Source organism: Brachyistius frenatus, unplaced genomic scaffold (assembly GCF_029030835.1).
Source record: "Brachyistius frenatus isolate BFR_SWC_R1_liver_20210118 unplaced genomic scaffold, ASM2903083v1 Contig_36, whole genome shotgun sequence".
NCBI lineage: Eukaryota > Metazoa > Chordata > Actinopteri > Embiotocidae > Brachyistius > Brachyistius frenatus.
Genome location: NW_027210635.1, coordinates 1,505,094 through 1,533,049, shown reverse-complemented (window position 1 = coordinate 1,533,049; position 27,956 = coordinate 1,505,094). Strand labels below are relative to the sequence as shown.

General features: G+C 46.8%; 1 protein-coding gene and 1 non-coding gene across 2 annotated transcripts; one reads left to right on the top strand and one right to left on the bottom strand.

Moving 5' to 3' along the window:
* Positions 1-398: 398 nt before the first annotated feature.
* On the bottom strand, positions 399-26,750 carry bptf (bromodomain PHD finger transcription factor). The gene is given in 34 exon segments (XM_069701248.1): positions 399-1,323; positions 2,690-2,876; positions 3,077-3,161; positions 3,610-3,802; positions 3,942-4,118; positions 4,226-4,703; positions 4,706-4,740; positions 4,742-4,824; positions 5,036-5,261; positions 5,397-5,479; positions 5,575-7,019; positions 7,117-8,248; positions 8,395-8,636; positions 8,735-8,846; positions 8,935-9,071; positions 9,498-9,665; positions 10,142-10,382; positions 10,517-10,640; positions 10,729-10,879; positions 10,998-11,126; positions 11,260-11,384; positions 11,717-13,298; positions 13,404-13,694; positions 13,801-13,936; positions 14,391-14,520; positions 14,725-14,856; positions 15,180-15,532; positions 15,793-15,872; positions 16,016-16,228; positions 17,196-17,348; positions 17,593-17,772; positions 21,422-21,642; positions 23,627-24,449; positions 25,943-26,750. Coding segments are annotated over 34 exon segments (10,422 nt in total). The 5' UTR covers positions 26,478-26,750; the 3' UTR covers positions 399-1,283.
* Positions 26,751-27,478: 728 nt separating this feature from the next.
* Positions 27,479-27,560, top strand: trnas-aga (transfer RNA serine (anticodon AGA)). The gene has a single exon. It is a non-coding gene; the product is annotated as a tRNA-Ser (tRNA).
* The last annotated feature ends 396 nt before the right edge of the window (positions 27,561-27,956 follow it).

Sequence of the window (27,956 nt, the reverse complement as noted above, 5' to 3'; positions counted from 1 at the left end):
AAAAAAAAAAATCTAGTTCACTCTTCAATTTTAAGGAAGACATCATTACAACACTAAAGAGACTGTATTAAGTGTTTTTTTTATGACATTTTTGGGTCATCTTGTGTAAATTATTTGTTTATCAAAACTTCTACCAGTTCATATTCCTTCAGTCTATTATTCACAGTGGTGGTCGGTTATAATCAAACACAGTTCCCAAACTCAGGCTGCTCATTTTCTAATGGAAGGTGTTGTGTAGCACAATTGATGTTTGGTCAGTCGTTTTTTTTTTTTTTTCTTCATTAAAATGTATATAAACCGTTTCATACTACTCCCGTTTTAAGTTAGAGAGACGTCTCCACTCGTTACAGTGTCTGGGCAAAAAAAATAAATAAATAAATAAAATGGATGAAAGGAAATCAGTCTTTTCAGTTTTATTAAGTTCCATATACATCAATATTTCTTCAGCTGTAATACAAAAAAAAGAAAAAAAGAAATCAAGTCAAAATCGGACACATTTTTACAAACAGGGCAGGAACCTTCAAATACACTGTTTCATCCTTCTCAGTCAGTCACTACTGCAAAGCAACTCATTTACAATAGCTTATTACCGTACTTTCATTAGGGTCTAGAAGTTTAACCAAGCAGACTACCGATGTCCAGATATTTAGTACTTAGTCTCTCATGCCACTTCAGACTAAACAATGAGTGGAAATGGGAGAAAAATCGTTGTTCCACTGCGATATCTGAATTTAGACACAAAACGCCCGATGCATTTATGCTCCGTACAACTCGGCCACCGTACGACATTATTCAGTTTCCTATTCCGTCGGACATGATGACCACCAGGGATGGCCTGGTGGTGGTGGTGGTGGTGGTGGTGGTGGGTAGAGGGGTGGGGGGGGATTTCTTTTTTTTTTTTTTTTTTTAAACAAGTTAGAAAAAAATAAAAAGACTGAGATCAAAAAAATAAAGTACATGGAAATATGAGAGCTCCGTAAGAGTCTTTTCTCCGAGGTAAACTTTCTTCTGAAATGCCTCAGTTGTCCTCGCTCCTCTGATGAAGACAGGTCCAAAAAAACAGGTCCCTTACAGTTGAAATGGGCAGAGGGCGGCTCTGCCCGAGCCCTCCTGTGAAAGCGACAGCGCTGCCCCCCCCCTCCACCCCCCCACTTTTCCCCGGCCAGAGGAGCGAGTCCCAAACACAGGCAGGGTGCGGGGCAGAGTCCATCACAGAGTTACAGTTCAGAAAAGCCATATTCTTGGCAAGTGCATTTTTGTTTTTGCGCAATGTGCGATGTTTTCTAAGAGGCTGAAGAAGACTGAAGCTTGTTGTTATGAGACCTACAGAATGCGGAGAGAGGGGGAGAGTTGAGAGCCCTTCGCATTTTTAATTTTTTTTTTCAATTTATTGCTGCACGTCAACAATGATCAAACGGACACAGAGAGTTTCAAAGGGGGGGGGGGTCGTCACAGGATCCCGCAGCCATGTTGGTTAAATGAACAGGGAATGCCTTCGTCAGCTACGAGCTGAGGTTTACTTCGTGAAGGAACAGGAAGGAGGTCAAACTGTTCCCTCCTTGTTGTTCATTTTTAGTCTCAAAAGAATACCATCTAAAATGATTGGCTTCATGATTTAAAACAGTCAAATACAGTCAGATATATCTTACAACCACTGTACATGATAAAATGTATGTACATTCAAGACAACCACCGAAACAACCAGCTAAATCAAACTCAAGGGGGAAGTAACATACAAAACTTCTCATAAATATCTCTCTACAATAAAATATGCAGCTTTGTTTATTTTAGTCAACAATCTCAATATATCCAATCCACCTCCGGTGTAGAACAGAAATAAAAAAGGAGTTAGAAAGTAAAAGGGCTTTTAAAAGCCTACTGAACAGAACCTAGCTAGTGTGACTGATTGATCATAAAGGCCCAGTGTCCCGAATTTGGATCAGATTAAATGAACACGTGTCAACATGGCTGCCGTTTTGTTACGATTAGTGAATAAAATGATTATAGCCGGTTCATGAAATTGGCCACATTTCCATGAAAGCACATTTGGTGTTTTGTTTGGGCGTGGTGGGTTTTTTTTGTTAGTTTTTTTGCCCTTTTTTTTTATTTTATTTTTTTAGAAACTTTAGAAATTTTTGTGTCATTACTACTAGAGACCCCCAGCATCCAGTCCAGACTCCAGCTAGACTGGCCCACTTAAGAATCTGACAATCTGCAAGAAAGAAGAGAATGGGATGGCATAAATCAAAAGGCATGCAGCAAAAGGTGAACAGACACAAATGCAAGATGACCCACAATACAGATGTAACATGGCACTAAGGTCTGTTAAGACATCGGACGTAATGTCTAGCAGCTCTTTTGGTTTTAGTACCGCCAAGCAAACCCTTAAAAAAAAAAATAATAATAATAATAAAAAAAATTTAACGGCAAGTCTATTCTACAAGTAAAGCACATTCTACTGCAAAATACCATCACTACACACATGCTAGTGGTACAAAATAAAAAGTGAAAGGCAGGCATGAATGCACAAATTGAGGAAAGAACGAATGGAGACAGGATTTGAGGCAGTGAGTCCCGTCGAGGCTTTGGAGCGAACAGACAAGCATGGAGGAGAGAATCTTGGGAACCCCTCTCTCTCTCTCTGTGTGTGTGTGTGTGTGTGTGTTCGAGATCGAGCACTTCAACTTACCTGCTCGCTTTGAAACCTTTTAGCTTCTGTACAAAGAAGGCTTCGAGCACCTCGGCGCACTGAAAGAAGGGCGTGTCGTTGGGGTTGTAGTAGCGGCAGTTGTCGAAGATTTTGGTCACGTCTGCCACAAACTCTGTGAGCTTGTGGTAATGTCGCTTCTGCAAACGGGTTTCCATCGTGGAAAAGTCTAGGAGGGACGGAAGGATACGTGAGAAGGGTATGCACATAACGCGGCCTCCATTCAAATCATTACGAACTAAATGGTGTGGAAATGATTAACTTCCACAGTCATCTTGCATTAGATAATAAATCGGAGCAATCAAGCTTCAAGTCCTCAAAATCAAGAGGACGATATGATCACAACCGGTCGGTGTCGTCGGGTCTCACCCATCGGCTCCTTGATCACGCGGTAGTAGTCGGGCGCATCGTGGGGATCCACCGGTTCAAGGAAAGGCCATGCCATTTTGTGAGACTGAAATAAGGAAACATTATTGCACAATCAATTCAAAGAAACGCCAAAGTAATGCCCACATACGTGGGACAATTGCTTTTCGGGACGAATGAAACTTTAACCAACAAATTCATCACCGTCTGTATGCAATTATTTTCCATTTGCACGTGAACACTTGCGTCTCGTCGATACGTTGACGTTTGGACGACAAATTTTAGTTCTGAAAACGACTATCCGATAAGCCCAGGTGCTGCTGCATTACAATATTCACGTCTTTAAAAGTAAAACTCGTTACCAGGGGACCCTGCACTTCTTTCTATAGTAATGCAAACCTGATACAGACATCGAAGATATGTTGGGAGACGTCTTTACGATGACGGGACTGAGCACTGTTCGTGTTGCTTTCATTAGAACCTCTATCACACGTGACATAAAACACACAGGATGCGACACACGAGGGTTTTAGTACCTGTAACGAGCGTAATATTCTTTTCAGGCCCTCGTAGTCTTTGTCGGTGAGCGGCGTGAGGACCGTCATGGCGTCTTCTGTCGACTGGCACTGCGGACACACGTACACGTCGATGTGATTGGCTTCGCTCTGCAGGATGCCCACGCAGCGCCCGTGGTACCAGTTCTGGCAGCGATCGCAGCCGATGTAAAACCTGCGCGTGGACGTGGGACAGATTGGTGGTTAGCGCACCGCTTGCGACGTGCACCGATCAACGCCGATGCTCCGCCCGGATCCTCACCACCGGGACAGATTTGACACGGTTGAGTTATGTGACGTAAAAGGAGCCCTACTGTGATTCGTCGTAAGGTGTCCGACAAATGCAGTACAGCTCCTCGTTGCTTCCTCCCTCCTGACCGCGTTTACAGTCGTTACACACAAAGTCCTCCAACTTCTTGGCCTCCTTCTCTGTGATGCCGACGCAGGCGCCGTGGAACCAGTTGGAGCACAGGTCGCACCCGATGTAAAACCTGAGGGGACAAACATCACTTTGGTTACAGTGATTTGGTTGAGTGTGCGTCGCAGTAACACGTCTGATGTCTCATCTAAAACGCTGAGGCGAGTCCAGAGAGCTTACTTGGACTCGTCGTACGCCGTTTTGCAGATGCAGTAGAGTTTGGTGTCCTTCTTGTGATCCTTTGAGGTAGAAGAGAGCTTCTTCTTCTTCTTGTGTTTTGATGAGCTGGGATCTCCTTCCTTGTCTTTGTCTTTGTCTTTGTCCCCATCTCTGTCCTTGTCTCGGTCCCTGTCGCGATGTCTGTCCCGCTCCCGGTCTCGCTCCCTCTCCCGCTCCCGCTCCCGGTCTCTGTCTTTATCTCGGTCTTTATCTTTATCTTTATCTTTATCTTTATCTTTATCTCTGTCTCTGTCTCGGTCTCTGTCCTTGTCCTTGTCCTTGTCTCGGTCCCGTTTCTTGTCCTTGTCGTGATGCCTGTCCCTGTCCCGATCTCGGTTTCTGTCCTTGTCTCTCTCGTCCTCCCTCTTCCGTTTATGGGAGGAGGACGGTGAGGTCACTGTGTGGGTGCTGTGGGAGGAATGTGTCGTGTGGGAAAGATGGGAGGAGGAGGAGGCGGCGGCGGCGGCGGCTTTGACCGTTGCTGCGGCGGCCTGAGCGATCGCAGCGCGGGCTTTCTCCTTCTCCCTCTGTAGCCTGGCGATGTCCCGCTTCAGCTCCTCCTGACAGGGACACAACACAGTTAACGCGTCGTATAATGTCCTGCTTGTGTCCTGAACATTTTGATAAGAAACACCTGGATATAAGGCACATTTAGCAAGATATCTAAAAGTCAAGAAAATGCCCTCAGACGACCCGGGAAGGATTAAGACGGGTTCCTGCATATGTCGAGTGTACATAAGCCCGTTCAGAGAAGTCGTAATGTGTGCTGACCTGTACTTGCAGCTGCAGCTCCTTGTCCAACAGGGCCCTCTTCTTTAGGATTTCAGCCTTCAGCTGCTCTTTGTGCTTGTACAGCAGAGCAGTCAGCTTGGTGGCGTTCTGCTTGGAGCGTTTCTGCTCCACCACCTCCTCCTTCTTCCTTTTCTTAGCTGCCTGCTTCTCGTCCTTCTCGATCTTGTCGAGGATGAACTTCATCACCTGGTTGCACACAATCATTCTGGAGACAGAGAGCAGCGGTTTGATTGTCGGTGCGTTTGAGCTGCAGCGGTTTAGTAGAATGCCGTGTCGGGATAAAATGGACAGCCGTCAGTTTTACGGGTTTAAAACAATTTGTTATCAACAAAACTCAAACCTCTGGTTCTCCTCTCGTTCGGCTGCAGCCAGAGACTTCCTCTGTTTCAGCTGCTCTGACGCCGCGTTCTGCTTCACCATCACCTGACATTTGAAAAACGTCAGTTAAAATGTACACTGTCGTGACCCTCATATAAATGCTGTCAGAAATGAATTGCGTTCTTCTTTTTGAGTCACACCTGTTTTTGGATGCCATCCCCCGGACTAACCACCTGCAGACTCTGCTCCTTCTGTTCCCTTTTAGCCTCGTGGTGTTTCTTCTTCTTTGGTTGTTGTTGCAGATGCTGTTGTTGTTGTTGTTGTTGTTGTTGTTGCTGCTGCTGCTGCTGCTGCATCCGCTGAAGCTGCTCTTGGACACTTGCTGGCGCCTGTATGACCATGTTCTGGATCTGGTGGGCCTGAATTTGTCCCCCGGTTTGCTGGATCTGGATGGGCAGCTGCAGTTTGATCTGCTGGGGGACCGCGCCACCCTGCTGCTGAGCCTGCGCCTGGATCTGGGCCTGGATCTGCGCTGCAACGTGGGGCGGCAGGGCTGAGAGGAGCTGAACTGGCTGTTGGAGGCCTGGAACGGTGATGAGTTGATGTCTGATCGGAGACTGGACCTGAAGCTGAGGCTGCGTTTGAACTTGAGTTTGGGTCTGAGGTTGGAACTGAACTTGGAGCTTCGCCTGGACTTGGGTTTGGGGTTGGACCTGAAGCTGTTGTGGGACTTGAGTCTGTTGCGGTGACTGGACTTGAAACTGGGTTTGGGTCGGGACTTGGGCCTGAACTTGTGATTGAATGTGAACCTGGGGTTGCTGTGGCGCCTGAGCTTGAATTTGGCTTTGCTGCTGGAACTGGACCTGAACCTGGGGATGGAGTTGGGTTTGGATCTGGGGCTGCGGCTGCGGCTGAAGCTGAGTTTGGGCCTGAGACGGAACCGGAGGCTGCTGCTGAGCCTGAGGTTGTGTTTGTGGCTGTGTTTGAAAAGAAGCCTGTACCTGGTGGTGGTACTGAGGTTGGACTCTCGGTTGGAGCTGGGCCTGGGTTGGGGACTGGACCTGGGCTACGGTGTTGGTTTGGGACTGAAACTGCACCTGAGGTTGGATCTGAGCGAGGGGCTGCAATTGGGGTTGGGGCGGCTGCTGAGTTTGGGGCCGTGGCTGAAACTGAACTCGGACTTGGGGGTGGATCTGAGCTTGTGCTTGGAGATGCGCTTGAGCCTGAATGTGAGGCATCTGTTGGACTTGACCGCAGGGATGGACCTGAACCTGTGCATGGATTTGGGTTTGAGCCTGGGGTTGAAGCTGAGGATGAGTTTGGGGCTGGAGCGGAGGCTGTGTGGGTCTCACAGCGGTCACAACAGAGGAGACCGGTAGTCCCTTCATATGGACCTGCACTGCGGAGACTGGCATCTGAGACACCTGCTGCATCGATGCAACAGCAGGGTGCTGGACTTGTGCTTGAGACTGAGGAGTCAGAGGGGTGACGGGGGAGTGTGTGGACACCGATGCAGGAGCAGAGGCGGGTGCGGTGGCCAGGGAGGGGGGCTGAACCGGAGCTGCAGCCTGCTGAACTGGATACTGGGCTTGAGATGAGGCCGTGGTCCAAACTTGGGGCTGAGCAGCTCTCTGCTGTGTCAAAGCTACAAAACAACACAGAAGCAAAGTATTAAATTAAATAACTTAAAAGTAAACCGTTGCACGGGATGGTGTGGATGGTCAACCTCGTGGGTTCCTTACCTGGCACTGAAGGTATTGTAGAGGTGGCTGTGACGGGCGTGACAACAGCATTGGCCACAGCAGCGTGAAGGGGAACCGGAGCTGTGGCTTGGATTTGGGTTAGAGCTTTAGCAGGCGACGGGACAGCGATTTGGGTGGACACGACAGCTATGACAGGAGCAGAGACGGGCGCGAGACCGGGGGTTGGGACTTGGACAGGTGTCGGAAGAGAGGCAGAAACTGGCATTGGGGCAGAGTTGGTAGCGGCAACTTGAGCAGCTGCCTTGACGGATACGGGGGATAAAGACGGGGCAGTAACGTGCATCTGGACAGGGAGGGAGGTTAAGCCTGGGGCTGGGCTGAAGGCCTGGAGCTGGGATTGGGGGGCCACTTGTCCTGGGACAGCTGGCAAACCTGCAGTTTGGGTTTGCACAGGGAGTGAGCCTGGTGTAAAGGAGGAGAACTGGGTTTGGACCACAGCCGGGACTTGCGCTTGGTTTTGTACAGGGGCTGAGGTGAAGACTTGTTTCTGAATCATAGCTGGGCCTGCATTTTGTACCACATGTGTAGCAGCTGGGGCTGGTGTGGAGGAGAAAAGCTGCGAGGGGGGCTGGGCTGTCACAGGAGGAGGGAATTGTGGTTGTGCGGCGACCGATGATTGGGTAGCAGCGGAAAATTGTGTTTGCAGTGAAGCCTGGGTTGCAGCTTGTAGTGGACCCGGCACAGGGGCTGTGACCTGGGTTTGCACGGGGACTGAAGCTGGGCTCGGGGCTAAACTTGGCATTTGTGTTGGGCCTGTAAAATGTGTCGGGGCAGGCAGGGGGGCTGTCATCTGTGTTTGGGCTAAGGCTGAGGGAGTCGTCTGGACTTGTGCAATGGCTCTCGGCTGAGCTGGAGTTGACACGTGAGGCTGAGGGGTCGGAGCTATGGCAGGTTTTGTCGGGGTAGCGGTCGCGGGAGCTGAAGTGGAAGCTGATGAGGATGGAGGCATCGGCGTGAACAGGAAGCGCTGGACCTGGCCGTTGGGCATGGCTGCCTGCATGAGCTGCTGACCCGGGCCGGGGATGACCGTAACACCCTGTGGGATGATTTGCAGCTGTCCCTGGGTCTGGCCTTGACCCTGGATCACCACCGTCAGACCTGGGTTTCCTCCCTGCAGAGTTGCAGACAAAAGGAATCTTAACTTCAGCTAGAAGTGATATTAGTGTATTTTATCCTTAAGACTTCAAGAAGAGCTATAAAGACAACAAAAATGTGAATAATAGGCAAGGACAGGAGCAAAATAAATGGAGGCCCTACCTGTGCACCCTGCGTTAGCTGCATGAGCTGTGCCATAGTGAGTTTGACTTGACCCTGCTGTGGTCTTGGGGTCTGTGATGTAGCTACAGGGGGCTGTCCGGGAGCCGGGGTGGCTGCACAAGGTGCTGGTACTGGACCTGCTGCTCTCTGAGCTGAAGCCGTCTGCACAGGTGGAGAACCAGGAAGAGCTGCGGCTGCAGGCTGGACGCGGCCCATCTGGGTCGCAGCTTGCTGAGGCTGGCCTGGAGGGAAGATTCATTTGTATTATTTAGTTTCTTGTGAGGCGTAGACCACAAAGTCTAAAGATATTGATTTGGAAATACAAATGAGGACAGAACACCTTGTTGAGTCATTGCTGAACTTCTGAGCATCGTTGTGCCCACAGAGGTAGATGGGGTGAGCGTCTGGTTCATCGCCGTGCCCAGCTGTGTTTGGCCTCCTGTTGTGGCGGCCTGGAAAACAAAGCCAAGAGTCAAATCAACAGTAATCACAGTGTTTCCATTACCTTCAGCTACAACTGTAAGGTGAGGGACAGAAGACCTGTTGCTGAGTAGCTGAGGAAGAGGTTGTGGCTCTGAGGTTGATGTTTCCAGTCGTAGGATGCAGGGTGCTGTATGTCCGAAGGTTCGCAGGAGGCCCAGAGGAGAAAATGCCCAGGACTTTCTGCTGGACTACACCTGTTGATAAGAACAATTACGTAAGGGGAAGAACAAATGGAAGTACTACAAGTCAAGGATGTACTGAAATGGCAAGGCATGCACTGTTTGTGTGAATGTCCTGTTTGCGAAGACTAGCAATCAATGTCTTCCTCACTCAGTTCAAAGGCTGACAGTGTTTCACACACATCGCAAAGCCCAGAGATGGTTTTAAAAACTGCTTCACAACACAGAAACAAAAACAAAAAAAGACAGATAAAGTTCTGGCCGGAGAAGCTTTTCATCCAATGTAAAAAAAAAAAAAAAAAGTACCAAAAGGAAAAACAAAGAGATACAGGTGGCATCATCCATGCTCAGCGTCAATACTTCATCACAAGGCACTCTTCCATCCATTTTGGCACGTGTAGGCCAAAACCAGCCGAACGGGATGACACTCGTGCTCCCTACCTCCTTGAGTAGTGGGCATGTTGAGCGTGACAATCTTGCTGTTAGCGGGCAGTGGCAGTTTGGCGGCGAGGACCTGGCCAGCCACAGCCACTGGGCTGCCAGCGATCTGGAAGGTTTGCTCTGAGGTGGTGATGCTGCCAGCCACGGTGGCCACCGAGCCAGTGGAGGCTGCAAGACACACCATGCCACCTGCGGTCACGTGTAACCCACAAGGGCCACCACAACAGCCAGTCTGCGGCTGTGGTGTCCACTTGTTAAGGTTCGAGTCAACAACGGGGCTGATAGTCCCAGAATCTGGGGTTAAAAGGGTTGAAATTGTGATGATACACGGGCCCTTGTGTATCCCACTGCTAGGCACAGATTAGAGGGTTTTCATAGGATTGAAAGTGGACACCACGAGCCACAAGATCATTTCGACAAGCCAATTACATTTACGGATGTGGAAAATTTATACAAAAAAAGAAAAGCTGCGGAAAAACAAACAAACAAAAAAAAAGACGACAAAAATAAATAAATAAATAAATGGTAAAAACAGCTAAATTCTCTCGGGAAGAACTCATTTGCTTGTCTTCAGCCCTCTAATAGATGACGATGGATGAAACGGAACAAAACTCGTGACCGCTCCTCGTCTTCCAGCTGCTCACCTGAGCTGTTGTTGGTCTGACCCTGCTTGACCCAGGACGCGAAAGACTGATGGAAGTTCTTGTCTTGCTGGAATGAAACCGGAGAGCCCAGTTTGGAGGCCAGGACCATCTTGGCTCCAGGTGTTGCTTGACCCATCCTCTGGACTGTGGACAGCGGGGTGTTGGGAGTGCTGGCTAGGGTGGTAGTGGTCGTTGTGGAAGCGGTGACGGCTGGACTTATTCTCTGCTGCTCCAGACGTTTCTAAAACAAAACATGGTGGAATATTTAAGGCGTGCAGAGAGGCTGTTGACCTCAAAGCTGTGCTGGTCTTTACTAAAACCTGAACACAGAACAAACACTAACACCTGCGTGGGTGCAGTGTGCTGTGTTCCCACCTGCTGGGCTGCCAGTCTGGCCTGCTTCAGCTGATTCTCCAAATGGGCCTTGACCTCCTCTGCAGTCCTCAGACTACTGCCGGTCTTGGAGGGATCTACACCCTGCGACTTCTCCCTCTCCACTCTGAAAGAAAACCACACCAATGTCAGAAGATGTAATGATAATGTTAGGGGGCAAAGGTCAGATGAGGCCTGCTTTGTGTGTTTCTTACCTCTCTGCGTAGGCTCTGATCTCCCACAGCTCCATTTCCTCTTCAGGCACCCACGTCTCCACGGCGATAGGCCCGGTCAGCTTAGCTGGTTCCTGCTTCTTCGGCCTCAGAGCGCTTGAGCGCAGGCCTTTCCTCTGTGGAGTCGGGGTTTCTACTCACGGAGCGCAAGAAAGTAACTATTAATTACAACATCTTGGTCACTCTCCCAGTGTGATGTTAAATTCATTTTTTTTTTTTTTCATACCTACAAACAAACTCTTCTCATTTACCTTTGGGAGTGTCTCTGTTTCCGAGAGGACAGATGATCTTCCTGATGCAGTATTCTGAGCGGATGCCGTAGGGCCCCACGTCTCTCCGTTTTATAATCTCTGTCGTGATGATGTCCGTCTCTGTGGTTTCTTTGGCAAAAACAGAACATACATGAAATATGAAATACAAGCCAAAGTAAATAATTTTTCCTCAAGGGCACACATTGAAGATGCGCAAAGGGGAAAATCAGTATAGTTCAGGCGAAAAGATGAATTTTCTCACCTTTCCGTGTCGTCCCTACAGCAGCAGAGGGCTTCACACCCATGTCGTCCCACCTCAGGCAGGCCCACAGCAGCCTCAGCATCAAACTCACTCCTGCCAGCGACCTGACAGTCTGGAGACGGTACCTGGGCAGTCATGAAAGACACAACAGCACTAAGTATGTTTACATACACATTTTCCTTTAATGTATCGTGCTGTAAATTATGGCTGTTTATCATTTTTGTTTGCCTGTTTTATGTTCTTTGTAATTGCACTTTTACATCCTGCTAACATATTGTGTCTTATTATCGAGTAACGGCTGTAGACATTCATTAGTGTGCTTCTAAAATTTGGCCTTATCTAACACAATATTGACATTCACATGAACAATGTAAATGTATACAACTACCTGCCTGTTTTAAATGTAGCATTAAAGCGTCCCAAAAAGTGTGTAAAAAGGTCTAAATGTGTTACCGACCTCCATGTGATCCCAAAGGTGGGCCGAGGTGAAGGGTACGGCCAGATATCCAGGGCGGGCTTGGCATTGTAGTTGAAGATAGGCACCTCTCGGATGCCTGCCTTCCTCGCCATCCTCTTCAGGTCGTCGTTTGGCAGGATAAAGATGCTCTTCTTGCTGCTCTTGGTGACAAATTTGCGGTAGGAGGGCAGGGCTGTGCCCGAGCGCGCCTTCCTGGATTTAGAAAACCTGAGAAGGCTGACTCGGTCTCTGGTGGAATAGTCTTTACTAATTGTCATGGAGCTGTTTGTGGAGGCAGAGGTGCCTGCTTTGGTGTCCGGACCTGGAAGCTTGGTCTTCTGGGACAGAACCGGTGCGGCGCCGGGCCGGGCGGGGTTGGAAACGGCGACGGAGGAAGCTGTGCTGCTTGCTGCTTGAGACGTGACATCAGGTTTACTGATGCTGCTGGATGTGTCGGGTGTCACGGTGTTTTGAGAGACTGTCGTTGAGATATTAGTGTTGAGGGAAGTCTTCAAACCATCGCTGCTCGTGCAGTTGTCTGTACTGTTACTATTCTGGAGAGAACAACTTGACGACTGAAGCTTAGCAGGCGTCAGCGCCTGACCGTCCGCGGCCACGTCCTCGCTCTTACTGAGCTCTTTATCTCCCACATGGTTCTCTAGTTTTGGAACTTTCAGTGGAGGCGGGTGACACATGTTGGACACATCATTTTGTAAGAGGTTTCCATTCAGCAGAGACTTGACGGGCTCTTTCTGAGGCTCTTTGATATCATCTTGGACTTGACTGGCCGGGTCCGAGTTGATGTTTGTGTCTGCAGGGGTGCCGACGACGGTGTTTCCATTCACCTGCAGTGGACTGGTCTTACTTTGGGTCACCTCCGTGCTCTCCGTGTTGCTGCCTTGCTCTATTTCATCATACCCACGTTTCTTAACATTCTCTCGAGCCGCCTCCGGCTTCTGTGTTTTTTCATCGTTTTCTATCGTCTCCGATAGACAATTGTTTTTACTGTTCAGTTCAGTGCTTGCTATGGGTCCCCCGTTCACTTCTTTATGGGCGCAGACCTCCCCGCTGTTCCCATGAGTTACCTCCGTCTGTTTACTATGGCCGGGCACTGAGGCGTCTGATTGGACATCCGAGTTGTCAGCCTTCTTTGTGAGCTCCTGCTCAAAGTCGAGCTTTTTAACCACGTGGTCTTTCACCTGGTGGCTCTCCTCCATCTCCTCTACTTTAACACAAGGGGTCACGGCAGGCTGCTGTTTGCTCGATGCCGACCCTTCAGTTTTGATCCCAGAAGCCGGCTTCGTGGCAGACATTTTCGACGACAGCACCGCCTGTCTCAGCCGCTCCAGCCTCAGCTTCTCCTCCAAGGTGAACTGTTTGACACGGCGCTCCAAGAGCCCATCCAGTTTGGACGGCTTTACCTTCTTCTTGTAAGCTGTTCGCAGCTGGAAGCCCTCGCTGACATTCACAACGTCATAGAAGGTTTTCGATGCCGCGCTCTCCTCCTTCTTGGGTTGTTCAAGTATCTGGGTCGGTTCTTCGCCCACAGAAGGTGACAAAGGGGCTTTGTTTTCAACTTCATCTATGACGGAAACATTATTTTGAGTGGACAATGACAACACATATTTGTTCACATCGAGGAAAATCTAAAGAAAAAGGAGAGATAATCTGATCTAAAACATTTTACCTTTCATGTCAGCTGAATCAGCAGTTTCAGGACAGGTGTCGACTTCCATTTCTTCATCTTCTCTCTTCTCTTCAACGTTTTTCCCCTGCTCCTCATCTGCAGGTTTTTCAGCCTCTTTGGGGGTCGTAGGTTTGCGGTCCTCTTCTGAGGAAGCGCTTTCAGACGACGAGGTGACAGGTGCCTGTTCCTTCTCCTCGTCCTCTGTGCTTTGAGAAGTCTGCTTCTCCGCTTCCATCACCTTTTTCTGCTCGTTTGGACAAGCTGCTGCATTTTCCATCTTCATTTTAGCTGCTATGAAGGCAGCAAAAAAAAAAAAGAAAAGAACCAAAAGTGTGAACAGCAGGAGAAAATATCGATGAGAACAAAAGAAGGGAAATCTGGCTGGTTTGGCTCTTACCCTCCAGTTCTTTGCGGTAGTTTACGTTAGTGTTTCCTGGTAGCTTTGGAACAAAACGTGGCACGTGGGTCTTACTGACCCAGCTCCAACCACCGTATCCCGTCACTCTGTACTCCTCCCCCTTCTGCTTCCACACCTGGATGGAAAAACACACGAGTGAGGCACAAAATAATAAAGAACCACGCTCATTACAGAGAACATTTATATACATTAGAACTAAGAAACTAGTCCAGATCCGTAGCTATGAAATAAAACCTCCCTGGCAACAGTTGGGCCACATGACTGGATAAAATGAGAATCAACAATTTCTTTGAATCGAGGTCTTGATTCTCTCTTGATTTTTTTTTTCCACATATAGGTTTATTGCACTCATTTACTTGATACAGAAGGAAACACAATGAGAAAATCTATGATGGTGCCTTATACAAAAACATTACATCTGAGCAAAGGAATTACCACAAACCTTTGCATGTAAACTATAAATTGAAATTCCATACGGTTTTGGAACATAATATCACGCACTGATATTTTCTTACACCCCAAGGCAACATGCAGAGCTGATTGACAGTTGACAGAGACTGCCGTGTTACCTGGTGTTTGATGGGGATGGTGTACTTCACCCAAGTGGCCTGCTGCAATGTCTCCTCATCCTCCAGTTTTTTCTCTCGCTTCTTCACCTTCTCTTTATCTTCCCGCTCCATGGAGGTCATGCGAAGTAGCCTGAAGCAAGACAGAAAAAAACCCCAGACTATTTAGCCAACATGTAGGAGACATGGGGCACTACTGAAGATGAATGAATCACTGGTGGTGATGATGAGCCTCGGTTTAGTCTTTTAGAGAGCACACTGCGTGTCTGTGTGGACAACAAGCATGCTGTTGTTGGACAGCAACACAGTCTCTGCTAGTTTTGTTCTTTCTTTTTACCTCGTGTGTCCAAGAGAATCTTTCCACACAGGCAGCATAACCACTGGTTTGATGGCACACTCCAGTATCGCCAAGGCCAACGCAAATTCCCGGGCCTTGCTGCACATCTGCACAGCTTTGTTCCAGTTGGTCCTAAAAAAAAAAAAAAAAAAAAATCAGACAAACAGCATAAAACAAGAGTGTCACAATATTTCTTTCATTAAGCTTCATCATATTTTATCATTTTACAGAAGTGAAATTGTCTCCATATTTTGCAAGAACCGAAACTGATTCGTTTTTCTGTTCCTGAAGTTATCTTGCCTCTATCCAAAGTAACAAAATCCATCTATGAGCCCCTCTAAGGCTATTTAATTAACACATTACAGTCCATTTATTAGAAAACACGACGTATTGTCGTGTGGCTGCCTGTCAAAAGACGCCGCATCTCGCTCAGATGAACCTGCTCTGATGTGTACCTGTGCGATGCCCAGTTAGGATGCATAAAAGGTCCGGGGACATTGGTCTCCAGCTGGATGATGGTGAGGCGCAGGGTGGAGACGGTCAGGCTTCTGGAGCCGTAGATGGAACCGTTCCATTTGAACTCGGACGCGGTGGTCAGGCTGAACTTGTGGGACAGGTGGCGTCTCTTATCATGGTCCTCGCGGTGCTGATGTTTGTTGAGCGCCAGGACGTTGGTGCTGTACTGGTTGTGGTAGACCCTGTATTTACCCTCCTGACCCAGTTTGAACAGGTTGTTCAGGTTCACCGCCAGGTCCCTTTTGAAGAAGCTCAGACGTGAGGATTCGCCATCGGAGCAAACGGGAGATGACTGCAACATGAGAGGGGATAGAAATTAGGGCTTTAATAAAAAAAAGCAGATTCCGACAATATCTTTATGAGCATGTTTTTTTACAAAACATTTTCTGTTTAATCAAATACGCCTAATCTAGATAGAAGGTGCCATGGACACAATGTAGCTACTTTTCTTTCATTTTAAACATGTTTCAGTCAAAGAGAAATAAAATAATTCGGCAATGAAGCAACATTTTTGTTGGACAGTCAGGTTCCTGAACCACCATCGGGCCTCACCTCTTTGCTGTCTCTGGGCGTTTGGTTATTTGATTCCCGTCCTGTTGTTTTCTCGGTCTTGACCCTTTCATTATACTCGTCTGTCATTCAGAAAACAAATGACTCCATCAGTACAACAGCAAAGGGAATTTAACACAGATGCACTCATTCCAAAGTCTGTGTTTTATTGTTTGCATCCCAAAGTTTACTTTCCTGACAGCTAACAAGCCCCACTAATGATTACCTGTCCCGTCCTGGCTGGTGAAAGAAGACCGAGACAACTTATCAGCGAGATCCGGTGGCTCCGGCTTCTTCAGGCTCCTGGATCCAGAGACCTGGCTGCTCCCGCCACTCGCCTCTGATTGGGACGACTGCTGCTGTGCCTGATTTTGGGTCGGTGCCTGCGAGTCATCAGGGGGCGTGATTTCACTGCTGGACTCTGCTTTCCCGTCCTCAGCTAGAAAAATATGGAAAGCAAGACTGAGTGCAGTAGACACTAACATTAAAACCAAGTATTAAGAGGTGTGAGGCGTAAAACTGAAAGCCATGATTAAAAGCAACAAGCTCTAAGCATGGACGGCACATGACGGGGACAAAGGAAATCAGCAATTGCAATTACAAAACTCTCAATATAGCCGGTTTCCAGTATCAGAAGGTGTAAAATCTTCTGCATTAGCATACAGCCAACAAACACCAGTCCAGCGAGGCCTATGTAACCGAACCCATGGAAACAAGCTGTCCACCTGCTGCAAAGCCAGATTAAGACACCGGCTCTGCCTTTGAGTTGTGATGCGGGAGAGTTTTGCATATATTTGCAGCTCTTTGTTGAGGTGGCAGGTGGGGTTTCCAGGCAGAGCCCCTTTTGTTCGAGCAGCAGGAACCCACCCAAAAAGCCCATAAACTGGAATGAGAAGAAGGAGCTGCTTGTGACAGACGTGGTGTCGCGGGCGCTGCCAGGGACGCCGTCAACCGCTGTGCCAAAAACGTGCCTCTCAAGGCCGTTAGCGTGGGAGACAATATAAAGCACAGGACTAGCAGTGAAGCAACCGCATGGCAGGAAAATGGCCTGCAACAGCTTAAGGGAGAAAATATCTGCTCACTGTCTAATTAGATGTTTACTGAAGATAATAAAGAGACGGGCGAATCACAGTTGTTCCAGAGAGAATAAATGTTTGAGCTACTCAAAGACAGGAAGAAGATTTCGTGTCAGATGTTATTTATGTCAAGGGAGAAGCACAGAAAGCCACAACATCTTCTTTCACAGTGTCCAACATCCACATCCTGACACGATTCACCCAAAATGAATAGTTTTTTGTCGGATAACTGCCCATCGACGCCGACTGCAACCACAGCAAACAAGCACCTCGGACACCTTTAAGGAAATGAAGGTATGGCGGGGAGGATGTTCGAGCAAACATGAGTACCTGTCCTTTCCGGCCTTGCCTCAGAATTGCACTCCTGCCTCTTCTGGTCCGCAGAAAGAGTCGGTAGTGTTTCCTCGTTGGGCTCGAGAGCCTCTGCTTTGGGTGCTGCTGGGTCCTGAGCAGCAGAGGCGGGGTTCGGGTCCGACGCGCAAGCTGCAGGCGTATAACATGCAAACAGCAGCAGAGTCAGCAATTCAAGCAGAAGTAAAGGAATTTGTCTTGATACTGCTGCAGAGAAATCACTGATAACAGCTTCACCACACAATAAAAGAAGGTCCGTTTCCACATGAGGGGAAACTGCACCAGCTGTTACCAGTTAATGTTTAGAGGAAGTAGAGAAGGAGCTGCACTAGGCAGGCCAACATCATCCTGCATACAAACTTTTAAACATCTTTACCTTGTGAACTGGCACCTTCCATCCGCTCAGGATCTTTATGGTCTCCGCTGCCGAGCAGCAAGTCAACGGGGTCCTCAGCTGTATTTACAGAGCCGCGTTCTGCTTCCTGCTTCGCCTCCTCTCCTCTCCTCTTTGCTTCCTGCGCCTCCCGCCTGACTTTCATTCGCTCCGTGATCACATCTACAAACACAAGGAAACATTCATTTATAAAACATTAAAAAAAAAGGCCACAATTACATATCTGCGCAGCAGCGTGAAAGACTTGGCTTTTGAGGGCAACATCTAAGCAAATGGAAGCTCAGTGGAGGGACATCTCCATAATATCTCCATAATGAGATCAATGCAGAGAATAAAAGAGCTGCCTCCCGAATACCCGACGACGTGTTCGTCAATGATAATGATTTCATTAGTTGTTCAGTTGTAGGAAGAAAACCTCTCAAACTCTGCGTGCCGGGCCGTCCTCCTTAGGGAAGGTGGCCTTGTGGGTGATTTATGTGCAGTCGGCCTTTGTTGTGGGAAGTGAGTGAATCCTGTGCGTGAGAACCAACATCGGCAGCATGTAGCCGACAGCGATGATTATGTTACTGTAATCAGCCATAAATCACGACGGTAATGCTCCTCATCACTGCTGAGGCGGTCCAGACAGTAAAGGCCAGTTAGCAGCAACAAGCCAGGCTAAAGACCATGGTTAGCGGCCTGAAAGGTAACAATTTATGTGCAACAGTCATTGTATCATGGGTTTTCTGATTTGTGTCCACCTTCCTCCTCTTCCTCTCTCTGTCACTGTCTCTCAAATATACTCACAAGAAGGTTGAAAGTCCTTTCAAGCCCTGACCTTCAATAATCTAATTATTGGTTGAGAATGAAGCGCTATTGGTCCAAGATATAATACGACGTGTTCAAATAAATGACTCGATGTTTGGCCTCCTGCTGAATTCAGAATCACTGCTCCTTTTCCCATCAACATGTGGTTTACTTGCTAAAAGTTGCATTTTTAAAGCTCATTACTACAATTTCGTATTTCTCTGTGATGATGTGTGTTTTTTGAACATTAATTGTCAGCCCTGGAACTTAAATCATTTTCTGACGCCCCCCCCCCCAAAAAATACATATTTAAACAATTAGATTAGTTTGAACTAACGATCCACTCGAAGAATCTTAAGTCGGGAGCAACCCTCGTAAATAAGTTGTGCACAAGTGAATCAATAACAACACGAGGGGGAACAGCATTTGGGAAAAAATATTTACAATTACATAAATAACTTAACCTACTTTATTAGTTATCGGCGCAAAAACATTAAAGTCCGGCTGGCGTGACATTTAGTTATCGCTTTTTGGAGGGTGAAGAAAAGAAAAAAAACTTTCTTAAACTGCGTTGTTGTCTCGGGCAACTGGTCGGGCGTCTCAGTGTCTGTTTGACTAACAGTAGCTGTCTGTGTGTTACACTGCAGGAAATAAAGAGAGAAAGTAAACAACGGTCCAGCACAGCCTGCATGTTGCGGGCTGAAACATGTCGTTCGGGGGCACCGAAGCGTAAGGAGCGTCGCAACCAAAGCAAAGGGACATTTGCAGGTGATTCGACATGCAGTGAAACGTTTACAGGCCGGCTCATTTGTAAAGCCGCTGAAATAATGCACCATTAGAGGCTGCCGCCAAGTAGCCATAAAAATAGTACATACAATTTCTCACTTTTGGTTTCTCAAAGAACCAATTATTTACAGAGCAGCTCATACTTTGCCGCAGCAGACGAAAAAAAAAAAATGCTGTGAAGTAAAATAATCATTCCTCATTCCTGATTTGTTTCCATATAAAAAAAAAAACAACAACAACCTTCATCTAATTTTTACATCTTATTTATTTAAAAAAAAAATTCCAGATCATTTTCTCAATTAATCCTTTGGTCTGAGATATCGGATAGTGAAAGATGTCTAGTATAATTCCCCAGAGTTAGAGAAGACATTTTAATATTCCTTGTTTTATACGACCATCAGTCTATAGCAAAAATGTTTTGTTTATCGTCACAAATATTTGAGAAGCTTTCATTTGAAGAATGATTTGATTTTTTTTTTGTTTTATTTAAAAAGTGATTCACAAACTTTCATCACACTTGCTTTTCAGTTTCAGGTTACCTTTAAAAAAAAAAAAAAGGTATAAACTTTGTTTCAGACTGCAGCATTCTTATGATCATATTCAGTACAAGCTGTAATTTCAGTTTATAACTCAGCAAAAGAAGTTACTCCCATACACACAGATTCAAGACGGGGGGGAGGGTTTCCCTCAAAAGTCTAAAATCTCCAGATAACCAGGGTTCGTAAATGTCGCCATATTTATACATAACCGTGTTCCCACCCGCTCGAATGAAGAAAAGAAAGGTGCAGGCAGCGCCGAGTAGCTGCGGCAGGCTGTAACAGATGAAATATACCAGCAATATCCATAAATCACTTTTCACTGCAACAGCTGTACAGAGATTTATTTCCTTCCATTTCAGGCTACAGAATACCTTTTCAAACCTCGACAGAACGCCAGAGACACAATATAACGCAGCACCTCGCGGTGGCTCGGCGATGGAAACAGGCAGCATGGTGACAGACACAGGAAAATCGTTACGAAAACAGACAGATATGGCAGCCTGTCAAAAGGAAACGGAAACTGCTGGCTATGTGATCAAAAGGTCTTCTAACCACCGACTCCTCCGAGGGAAGCAGACTGGGGAAACGGTCGCTTGCGGTCCGACAGCAGGGAAGTGAGGCAGGAAGAAAAGGCGGCACCCAACTGTCATCAATACAAAGAACTGCTGCTTGAGGGAGAGACTGAAAGTATCTGATGGTTGAGCTGCAGCCACACGAAGACGTCCTCCTTTTCAAAACCAAAACCATCTTCAAACTCACATTTCAGAACTCATCTCTGTCCCTACTCACGCGCCCGAAAACGCACCCTGCATCTGGTGACCAATCAGATTCTCTGTTTTTTTTTCTCAGGTTTAGACCTAAGGAGTGAGTGATCAGCTCACTCCTCACGCCTCAAGCTAACCAACAAAAGGTAACGGGTACCAGCCAATCAGAGGCGGAGTAGGGGCGAGACTTAAAGGAATACAGGTGGAGAAAAATAATAACGCTCGCAAATCACTGAAATAAAAGCATGGAGGCTGTAGCAGTATCGTGAAATTAATTAATTAATTAATTAATTAATTTAGCTGCACAACAGCTGCAAGCACAGACAACAAGGTCAGCAACTGCCGCAATGTTATCCGTGTTGAACTAACCGATGTAGTTATTCGTCTCCTTCCAGAAAAGGCTCACATCGTAGGAGCGTGACGAATCGGGTAAGGACACGTCGTGACTGATAACACCCAATCAGGAAGCGCCTGTGGGTGCTTGCGTCTTTGTTTTCCAAGATCTCCATCTCCCCACCTGTCGAGGCTCAAACCCAACCGTGGAGCTTTCAAACTAAAACCTCGAACAGCGGTTTTCAAGACCCTCTTGTTTTCAGGGTTGATAAACGGCAGAGTTTTGCGCATTCTCGGCAGAGACGCAGCAAAAAGTCACACGTTTTCAAAACGAAAACGCTTTTCGTGTGAATCTACTCTCGTGTCGACGGTTTCAGAAAGTATCCTCGCAGGACACAAACCCACACAGAGATGCACATATTCAGCGCACAGCTTGAGGCACACGCGCGCTCTCATCATTAGCTGACGAATCCATGATTCCCCCGTCTCACCTCCGAAACCTGCTCACATGAACATCAGTACAAGACACACACACACACACAATTACGCTGTTATAATCTACCTCCATTGTTGCGGTATTAAGACAATAAGGCCGATCCGTACCGTTGACAGCAGTGAGGTAGGCTTTGCTGTTTCCTCGGGCTTTGCTGGTGAGGTCCTCCGTGACGTCCATGTGAGCCTGCACTTCCTCCTTCATCTCCTCCAGGGTGGCGTGGAGGTCCGTCTCCCAGTACTCCTTATCCAGGCACTCGATGAGCTCCTGCAGCTGCGCCTTGGTGCTGTAGTACCAGATCTTTTTCTTCTCGTGCTCCCCATCCTCCTCACTGGTGGGGATTGGGGGGGTAAGCAGGAGAGACTCGTAAATATCAGGCTGAACCGCATTACTTCCTCTTTTACTTCACGGCGAGGTATTACTCCATTACAATTTAACGGACGGTATGGACATGTTTACAGCATGAGACAAGGCACAACATGCTACTAATTTATTAAATTATTATATCTAGTATAACAATCCTACTGGTGTCTACTTTGTAGATTTCTGTGAACTTTGTGAGAGACTTGATAATCTAATCTTTAAATTGGATTAAACGAACTCTGGAGAGTACAGTGCTTTTACAAGAAAGCTTCAATTGCTGAATCAAACTCAGTCAAGCAGGATGATACCAGCTGTTCGTCAAGAAATCTAAATGATCAGGGTCGGGATAAAAGGACTGAGGACGGGTTCATCCGTGACGCCGTCCGACTGCTCATCCACTCATTGCTATTCTCTTGGTTCACGGCAGCAGAGCTCGAACTTCCGAGTTCCTTCTGTTTTCCAAATCAGAAAAATGAAAAAGACTCAGATCCTGCGTAGCAGGGAGATGAATGCCACCTCTTGTTTGTTAAAGCTTAAACAACATAATTTGGAGGATAGGGCGAGCTCATTCAGGAAAAACACAACTGCCAATAAAGATAAAGCGCCCGGATAGCGGCTGTCTTGTATAATCTCCACGCAAACAAGAGACTCAATTCGCGGGCGCTTGTTGAATTCAAGTGATTTTTCCAATAACTTTCAGCTTTGCTCTGCAGCTGTTTCACATTTAAGGCTGGAACTGGAAACGGTGTAGAAACAGGTCTGGTAACGTGACAGCATCTTTTAGGAAACTGTAGTCAACTTGCTGCAGATACGTTTGCATGTGTCTGTTGGTGTGAAAAGCCTCGGAGCCGGTCTGCTTTGGGGTAAATGTGCCTTTGGTTTAGTGAGATTTTGGTCTTTCCTGAGGCTCCTTGAATAATTACCAAGCTGTTCTCTTTCCACTGCTTCATCACTATAGTAACATGTAGGTCAGTTCTGTGTGTTTTAATGCAAATGTAACATATTTTGGGAAAAGCAAAATTTCTCACTGCAACAAAAATTCAAACCTGCAAGTAAATCATTTCAACTAAGTATAAAATGATCTGCAAAACAAATGATCGTTACAGTTTTGCGGGTTTCAGTCACAGACTACAGAATTTCCCCGAATGAGGCCTTTTTTTTTTTGTTGCGTCACAAATCTTTTGATTGAAAGTGAAAAATATTTGGTTGCAAGTTGAATTAAAGTTAATGGGCGGGAGTTACGCTCATAGGAGACAGTGGTTTCTATTGTTTGGTTGGACTTGAACAGACAGCCTGGCTACACACAACACACAACTGTAAACACTTGACAAGAACGGACTTAGTGTTGAGCGACTTGGAGGTTAGTCCACATTATATCGGTCTTTTCTACTGAGAGATTTTTAAACGTAGCACCACGATTTTTATGTTGTAATGGTTTCTCTTTTTTTATGTTTAATGGGTGTCATGGACTCATCTCTTTTTCAAAGAAAGACATGGAGGGCTGCCATCTTAACATAAAGCTCCCTCTGAGAGCTAATGTTACAAACACTTTGGCGGAGGCCTGACTATGTTAGCAAGGGTTACCTTTCTTGTGTATAACACATTGTACATGAAATCCAATGAGACTAGTTTTTTTTGCTGCCAAGGTAATTGAAGTTGAGGCGGTTACAACTATTGTATGAAACAAGTAGTACGGCGCTTGTTTTTCACTGGCAGATACCGTGGCCTGCAACTCTGAGCTTCTATCTGGCAAAATCAGACTTAAGACTGACTTTCTTCACCCGTTTTCAGCCTGGTTAAATGAGAGCGAACAAATACTTCCTGCTGCCGTTTGATTTGCGATTCCTAGTTTGTTTTTTTTATATGTGTAATAGGTTGTAGCAAACACAGTGGTTGGCTCACAATGAAAGGTAATTCCAGTAACATGGAGACCAGTGAGGGTCCCTACTTACACAATAATCCGTCTGTTAAGGAACCAGTATTTCCTCTGGTGGCGGTCATATCCAACGGGCTCCTGGCGGATGTACGGCCTGTTTTTCTGAGCCTCGGTCACACAGTCTGTGACACCGGGCACCTTGTGTGCCACGCAAATCTCACACTGCCACTCGTCCTCGGGAACCTCCTCCAGCGGTGGTTTCACACACTCCAGATGGTAGACCGCCGAGCAGGTCTCGCAGCACAGCAGGTCGCCCAGACGGTGACACACGCGGCAGTGGTCGTCGTACAGCATGCTGCCGTCGGACATGAGCTCCTCCCGGGCGATGTTGGTCGTGAGGAACTGGTCCACCAAGAACTGCAGCACCTTGACCTTACTTTTAAGGGGGCCGTAGGGATACTCATCCAGCTCCTGGTAGGGCAGGACGTGGTGGTACTCGTGGTCGCTCTCGCAGTACGCCCGCAACACCTCGGGCCACGTCATGCCGTCAATAAAGTACAGAGTGGAGTTGACGCTGTCCTTCAGGTCAGCAGGGCCGAAGGTAGTGTTGGAGGAGTCCTCCTCTCGCAGGATGGCCTTCAGCAGGGAAATGTGGGTCTCGGCTATCAAAGTGCACTGCTCCTGGCCGACCAGTGCTGCACAGAAGTCCTCGAAGCGGAAGGGGGAGAGACGCAGCACCGTGCAGAAGTTACGTATCACCTCATAGATGGAGGTGGCGTTGAGCAGGTCCTCGTTAGGCACCAGGAGATCCTCCGAGGTGTCGGGAAGCTCCAGAGGAGGGATCTCCTTTTCCTCGAGGATGGGAGTACGAGGTCGGGGCGTCCGCGCCTTTTTCTTCCCTGCGAGAAACACAACACGGATATTTGTGAGCAACACTTCCATCGTGTTCATTCAAAGGCTACAGCAGACTGAAATATCGCACAAACACACGTTGAGAAGCAGAGTTCAAATTCGGTGATATAAAAAGTCACCAACGTCACTCGGCTCTTTTATTGGTTTATATAACAATAACCAGCAATAGACCGCCACGATCTTCAAGATCCAAACAATCTTATAGAAAATTCAGGGCTGGGTAATAATCAAGAAAACAATCAGCACAATATTTTTTTTAGACTAAATGCTGCAATATTAAATATAACAAACAAAATATTCTTGATTAAATATGAATCTATGTGGATATAATTACTATGTGAATAAAGGTTCAGAAACTTACATCACTTTATTGTGATGCAGACTTTAAAAACCAGGAGAAGTCAACACTGGTGTCATGTATTATCATATATTATGTCACCTGAAATCAAAGACGACAACTTTCACCATATGATCAAACTGTACGTCGCCCAGCCCCGAGTAGATTATCCCTAAAGTAGTATTTGTTAAAGTAGTGACGTTATTTCTAAACACACGTATGAGCACAATCGCATTGAAAGAGGCCAAACTCAACATTTCACAACACAAAATGATGAATTCTGGTCTGGTTTCAAACTGGCAGCAAAACTTGTGGACGTGAGTCTGAGCCGGCTGAACACATGGCCACTGTCATTACCAGCTCCATGAAGCCGCCACATCCTCCCGGCCGACCGGCTCATAATGTTTATGGCGCTCACGCCTCCCGTTTTACAGTCTGCACCATAAAAAAACAACAACTAAGAGCTGCCGTCGTTTTCATCCGTTTTTAATGTATTAAAAAAAAAAAAAAAGAGTAGCTGACAAAACTAATAGGCATGCTAAGCAAAAGCTAAGCGAGTTAGCTGACTCCTTTTTAAAAATAAATAAAATAAAAATACAAATAAAATAAAAAAAGTACTTTCAATTACAAACTAAAATTTCATATTTCCTTACAACCCAGTAAATGTTGTGGACAGTTATTAATACATACGAGGTAAAATAATAATAATAATAATACAGATTTAACGAGGACACTTAAAGAGTAGCACGGGGGCTAAACTCGACATGCTAACATTAGCACGTTAGCAGCTAAAGATGTTGATTTAAACGCAGCTGCTGCTGCTGCTGTTGTTGTTGTTGTTGTTGTTGTTGTTTACAGCCGGAGAGGACTTCACGAGTTACTGATGAAGATGCGCGTGTGGATTATTATTATTATTGAGCCGGTGAGATGCAGCTCCGGATTCAACCCGACCTCCAGCAGCATTTAAACACCCCGAGCGGACCGGGGCCTGGTGTTCATACAAGGGTGCATTCTCCATTTTGAACAATAACCCTGCAGCACTGATCAACAACAACAACAACAACAACAACAACAACAAAACAACAAGTATCGGCAGCATTTCTAGGGTGTTTTTGTGTGTGTGTTGTCACGTCTTGTTGTTACCGGGAGTGCTGGCGTGTGTGCTCTGACTCCTGAAGCTGCTCTCCGTACAGTAGCTGGCAGCATCCGCCTCCTCGTCCAGCGCATCTTCTTCGAGGCAGTCGGAGTCCTCCTTCAGGGCCTCCTCCTCCTCCTCCGACTGGGGGTCCTCCTCGACAAACTCGTCCTCCTCCGACCTCAGGCTCACGGCGTCGTCGTCCTCCTCGCTCTCGTGGTCGTCGTACACCACCGTCTTGGACGCGGCGGTCCGTCTCCCTCCTCGACCTCCTCTGCCTCCTCTGCCGCCTCCTCCTCCTCCTCCTCCACCTCCTCCTCCGCCGCCGCCACCTCTGCCTCGTCCCCTGCCCCGCGTTACCGACCCCCCTTTCCTCTTTTTGGCCGACTTGGCGGTCTCCCTAGCGGGACTCTCGGCGTCCTCGTCCCCGCTGTCCCTCAACCGGGGCTTCACGGTCCTCCTGGGTCTCAAGCCCCGGGCCGCGGCGGCGGCCGGCTCCTCGGTCTGCGGCGGTTTGGGCGGCCTGCCTCTCTTCCCTCTCATGATCGGCGAAATCTATTATTTTTTTTTTTTTTTTTACAATCCCGAATCTTTTTGCGTTTATTTAGCCTGCACGCGCGCGAGCCAAAGCGGTACCACCGCGAAGCCGAACCGGCGAGGAGTCAAACGGTTCGGTTACCCCGCGACGCCCCGGTGTCGTTTCGGGTGCGAAAAGCTCAAAACGTTAGCCCGGCGTCCCGGTCGGGTTCGCCTAGAGCCGCCATCTTTCTTCTTCTCTGCCTCTCTGGCTGAACAAACAGCAGGCCTCCGACGGAGGAGTCACGTGGTCACGCTGCTTCCAGCCCAGTGGCAACGATGACCGAAATGCCAATTACTCTGAATTAGTCTCATATTTGAAGTTACACAGAGACTAGTTTATTTTATTTATTTATTATTATTTTTTTGCGGAGTTTTAGTTTGAAAAAAAAAAAAAAAAACATTCGGGGAAAAAAAAAACCTGTTGTTGTATTATTTTATTTTTTTGCAGCCCATAGCGGTGTCTTAGGTTAAAATGAGCAGATAATGCAATGAAAACAACACAATCTATGCTATTTCAATACAACCTAGACTGCACATTAAGATTAAGGGGCTCATATGAGTGTAATGGGTGGTCGTCAAAATATATAGTGCGTATGTGTGAGGCATTAACTCCTAAGAACCCAACAAATGCAAACACTACACTGTCGTTTGTGTTAATAATAATAATAATAATAATAATAATAATAATTTAGACAAAGTGGTTACAATTAAATAATTACATAATTTTTCACCAATGGTATTTATTTGATACAACAATATAGAGGCTATATTACTGCTTCTTTAGTTTAGTTTTCCCTCCGCGACACAGCTGCCAGTACATCGTTGTTTTGGCTATATAATTAAATACCGTTAAAAAGGTTAGATTTTTTTAAAAAAAATTTACGTTGACGTCACCGTATATCTTCAACGGTAGCGTATCGTTTCGATTTATTTTTAAGCGCCATTTATCACATTACAGGCCATCAGTTGTCGTGGCCGAGTGGTTAAGGCGATGGACTAGAAATCCATTGGGGTCTCCCCGCGCAGGTTCGAATCCTGCCGACAACGATTTACTTTATTATTTTTTTTCTTGCGTACCTTTTCAAAACCTATGATATGTTAGGAAGTAGCACGTCCGACTCGCTCACAAAGCCGTCACTAAAGCTCCACTCCAATGCCGGTATCTCCACTGCAATGCATTTAAAAAAAAATAATAATAAAACAGCGCCCCCAAGTGATGCATTACTTTTTATAGACACGTATTGCCATGATTTGGTCAAATAAACTGAGCATCGCTGCTTTAGTTTAGCTGCAAAAATAGGCTGGACATAATTTAAAATCCTCTTTTTGTTGAGAACTGACGTTATTAGTATGGAAGCTCCAGAATTTTATTATTATATTAACTTCCTACATAAATCAGAAAACGTGACCACCACTCCGTTTTATCGCACTTGGTCTCTCATT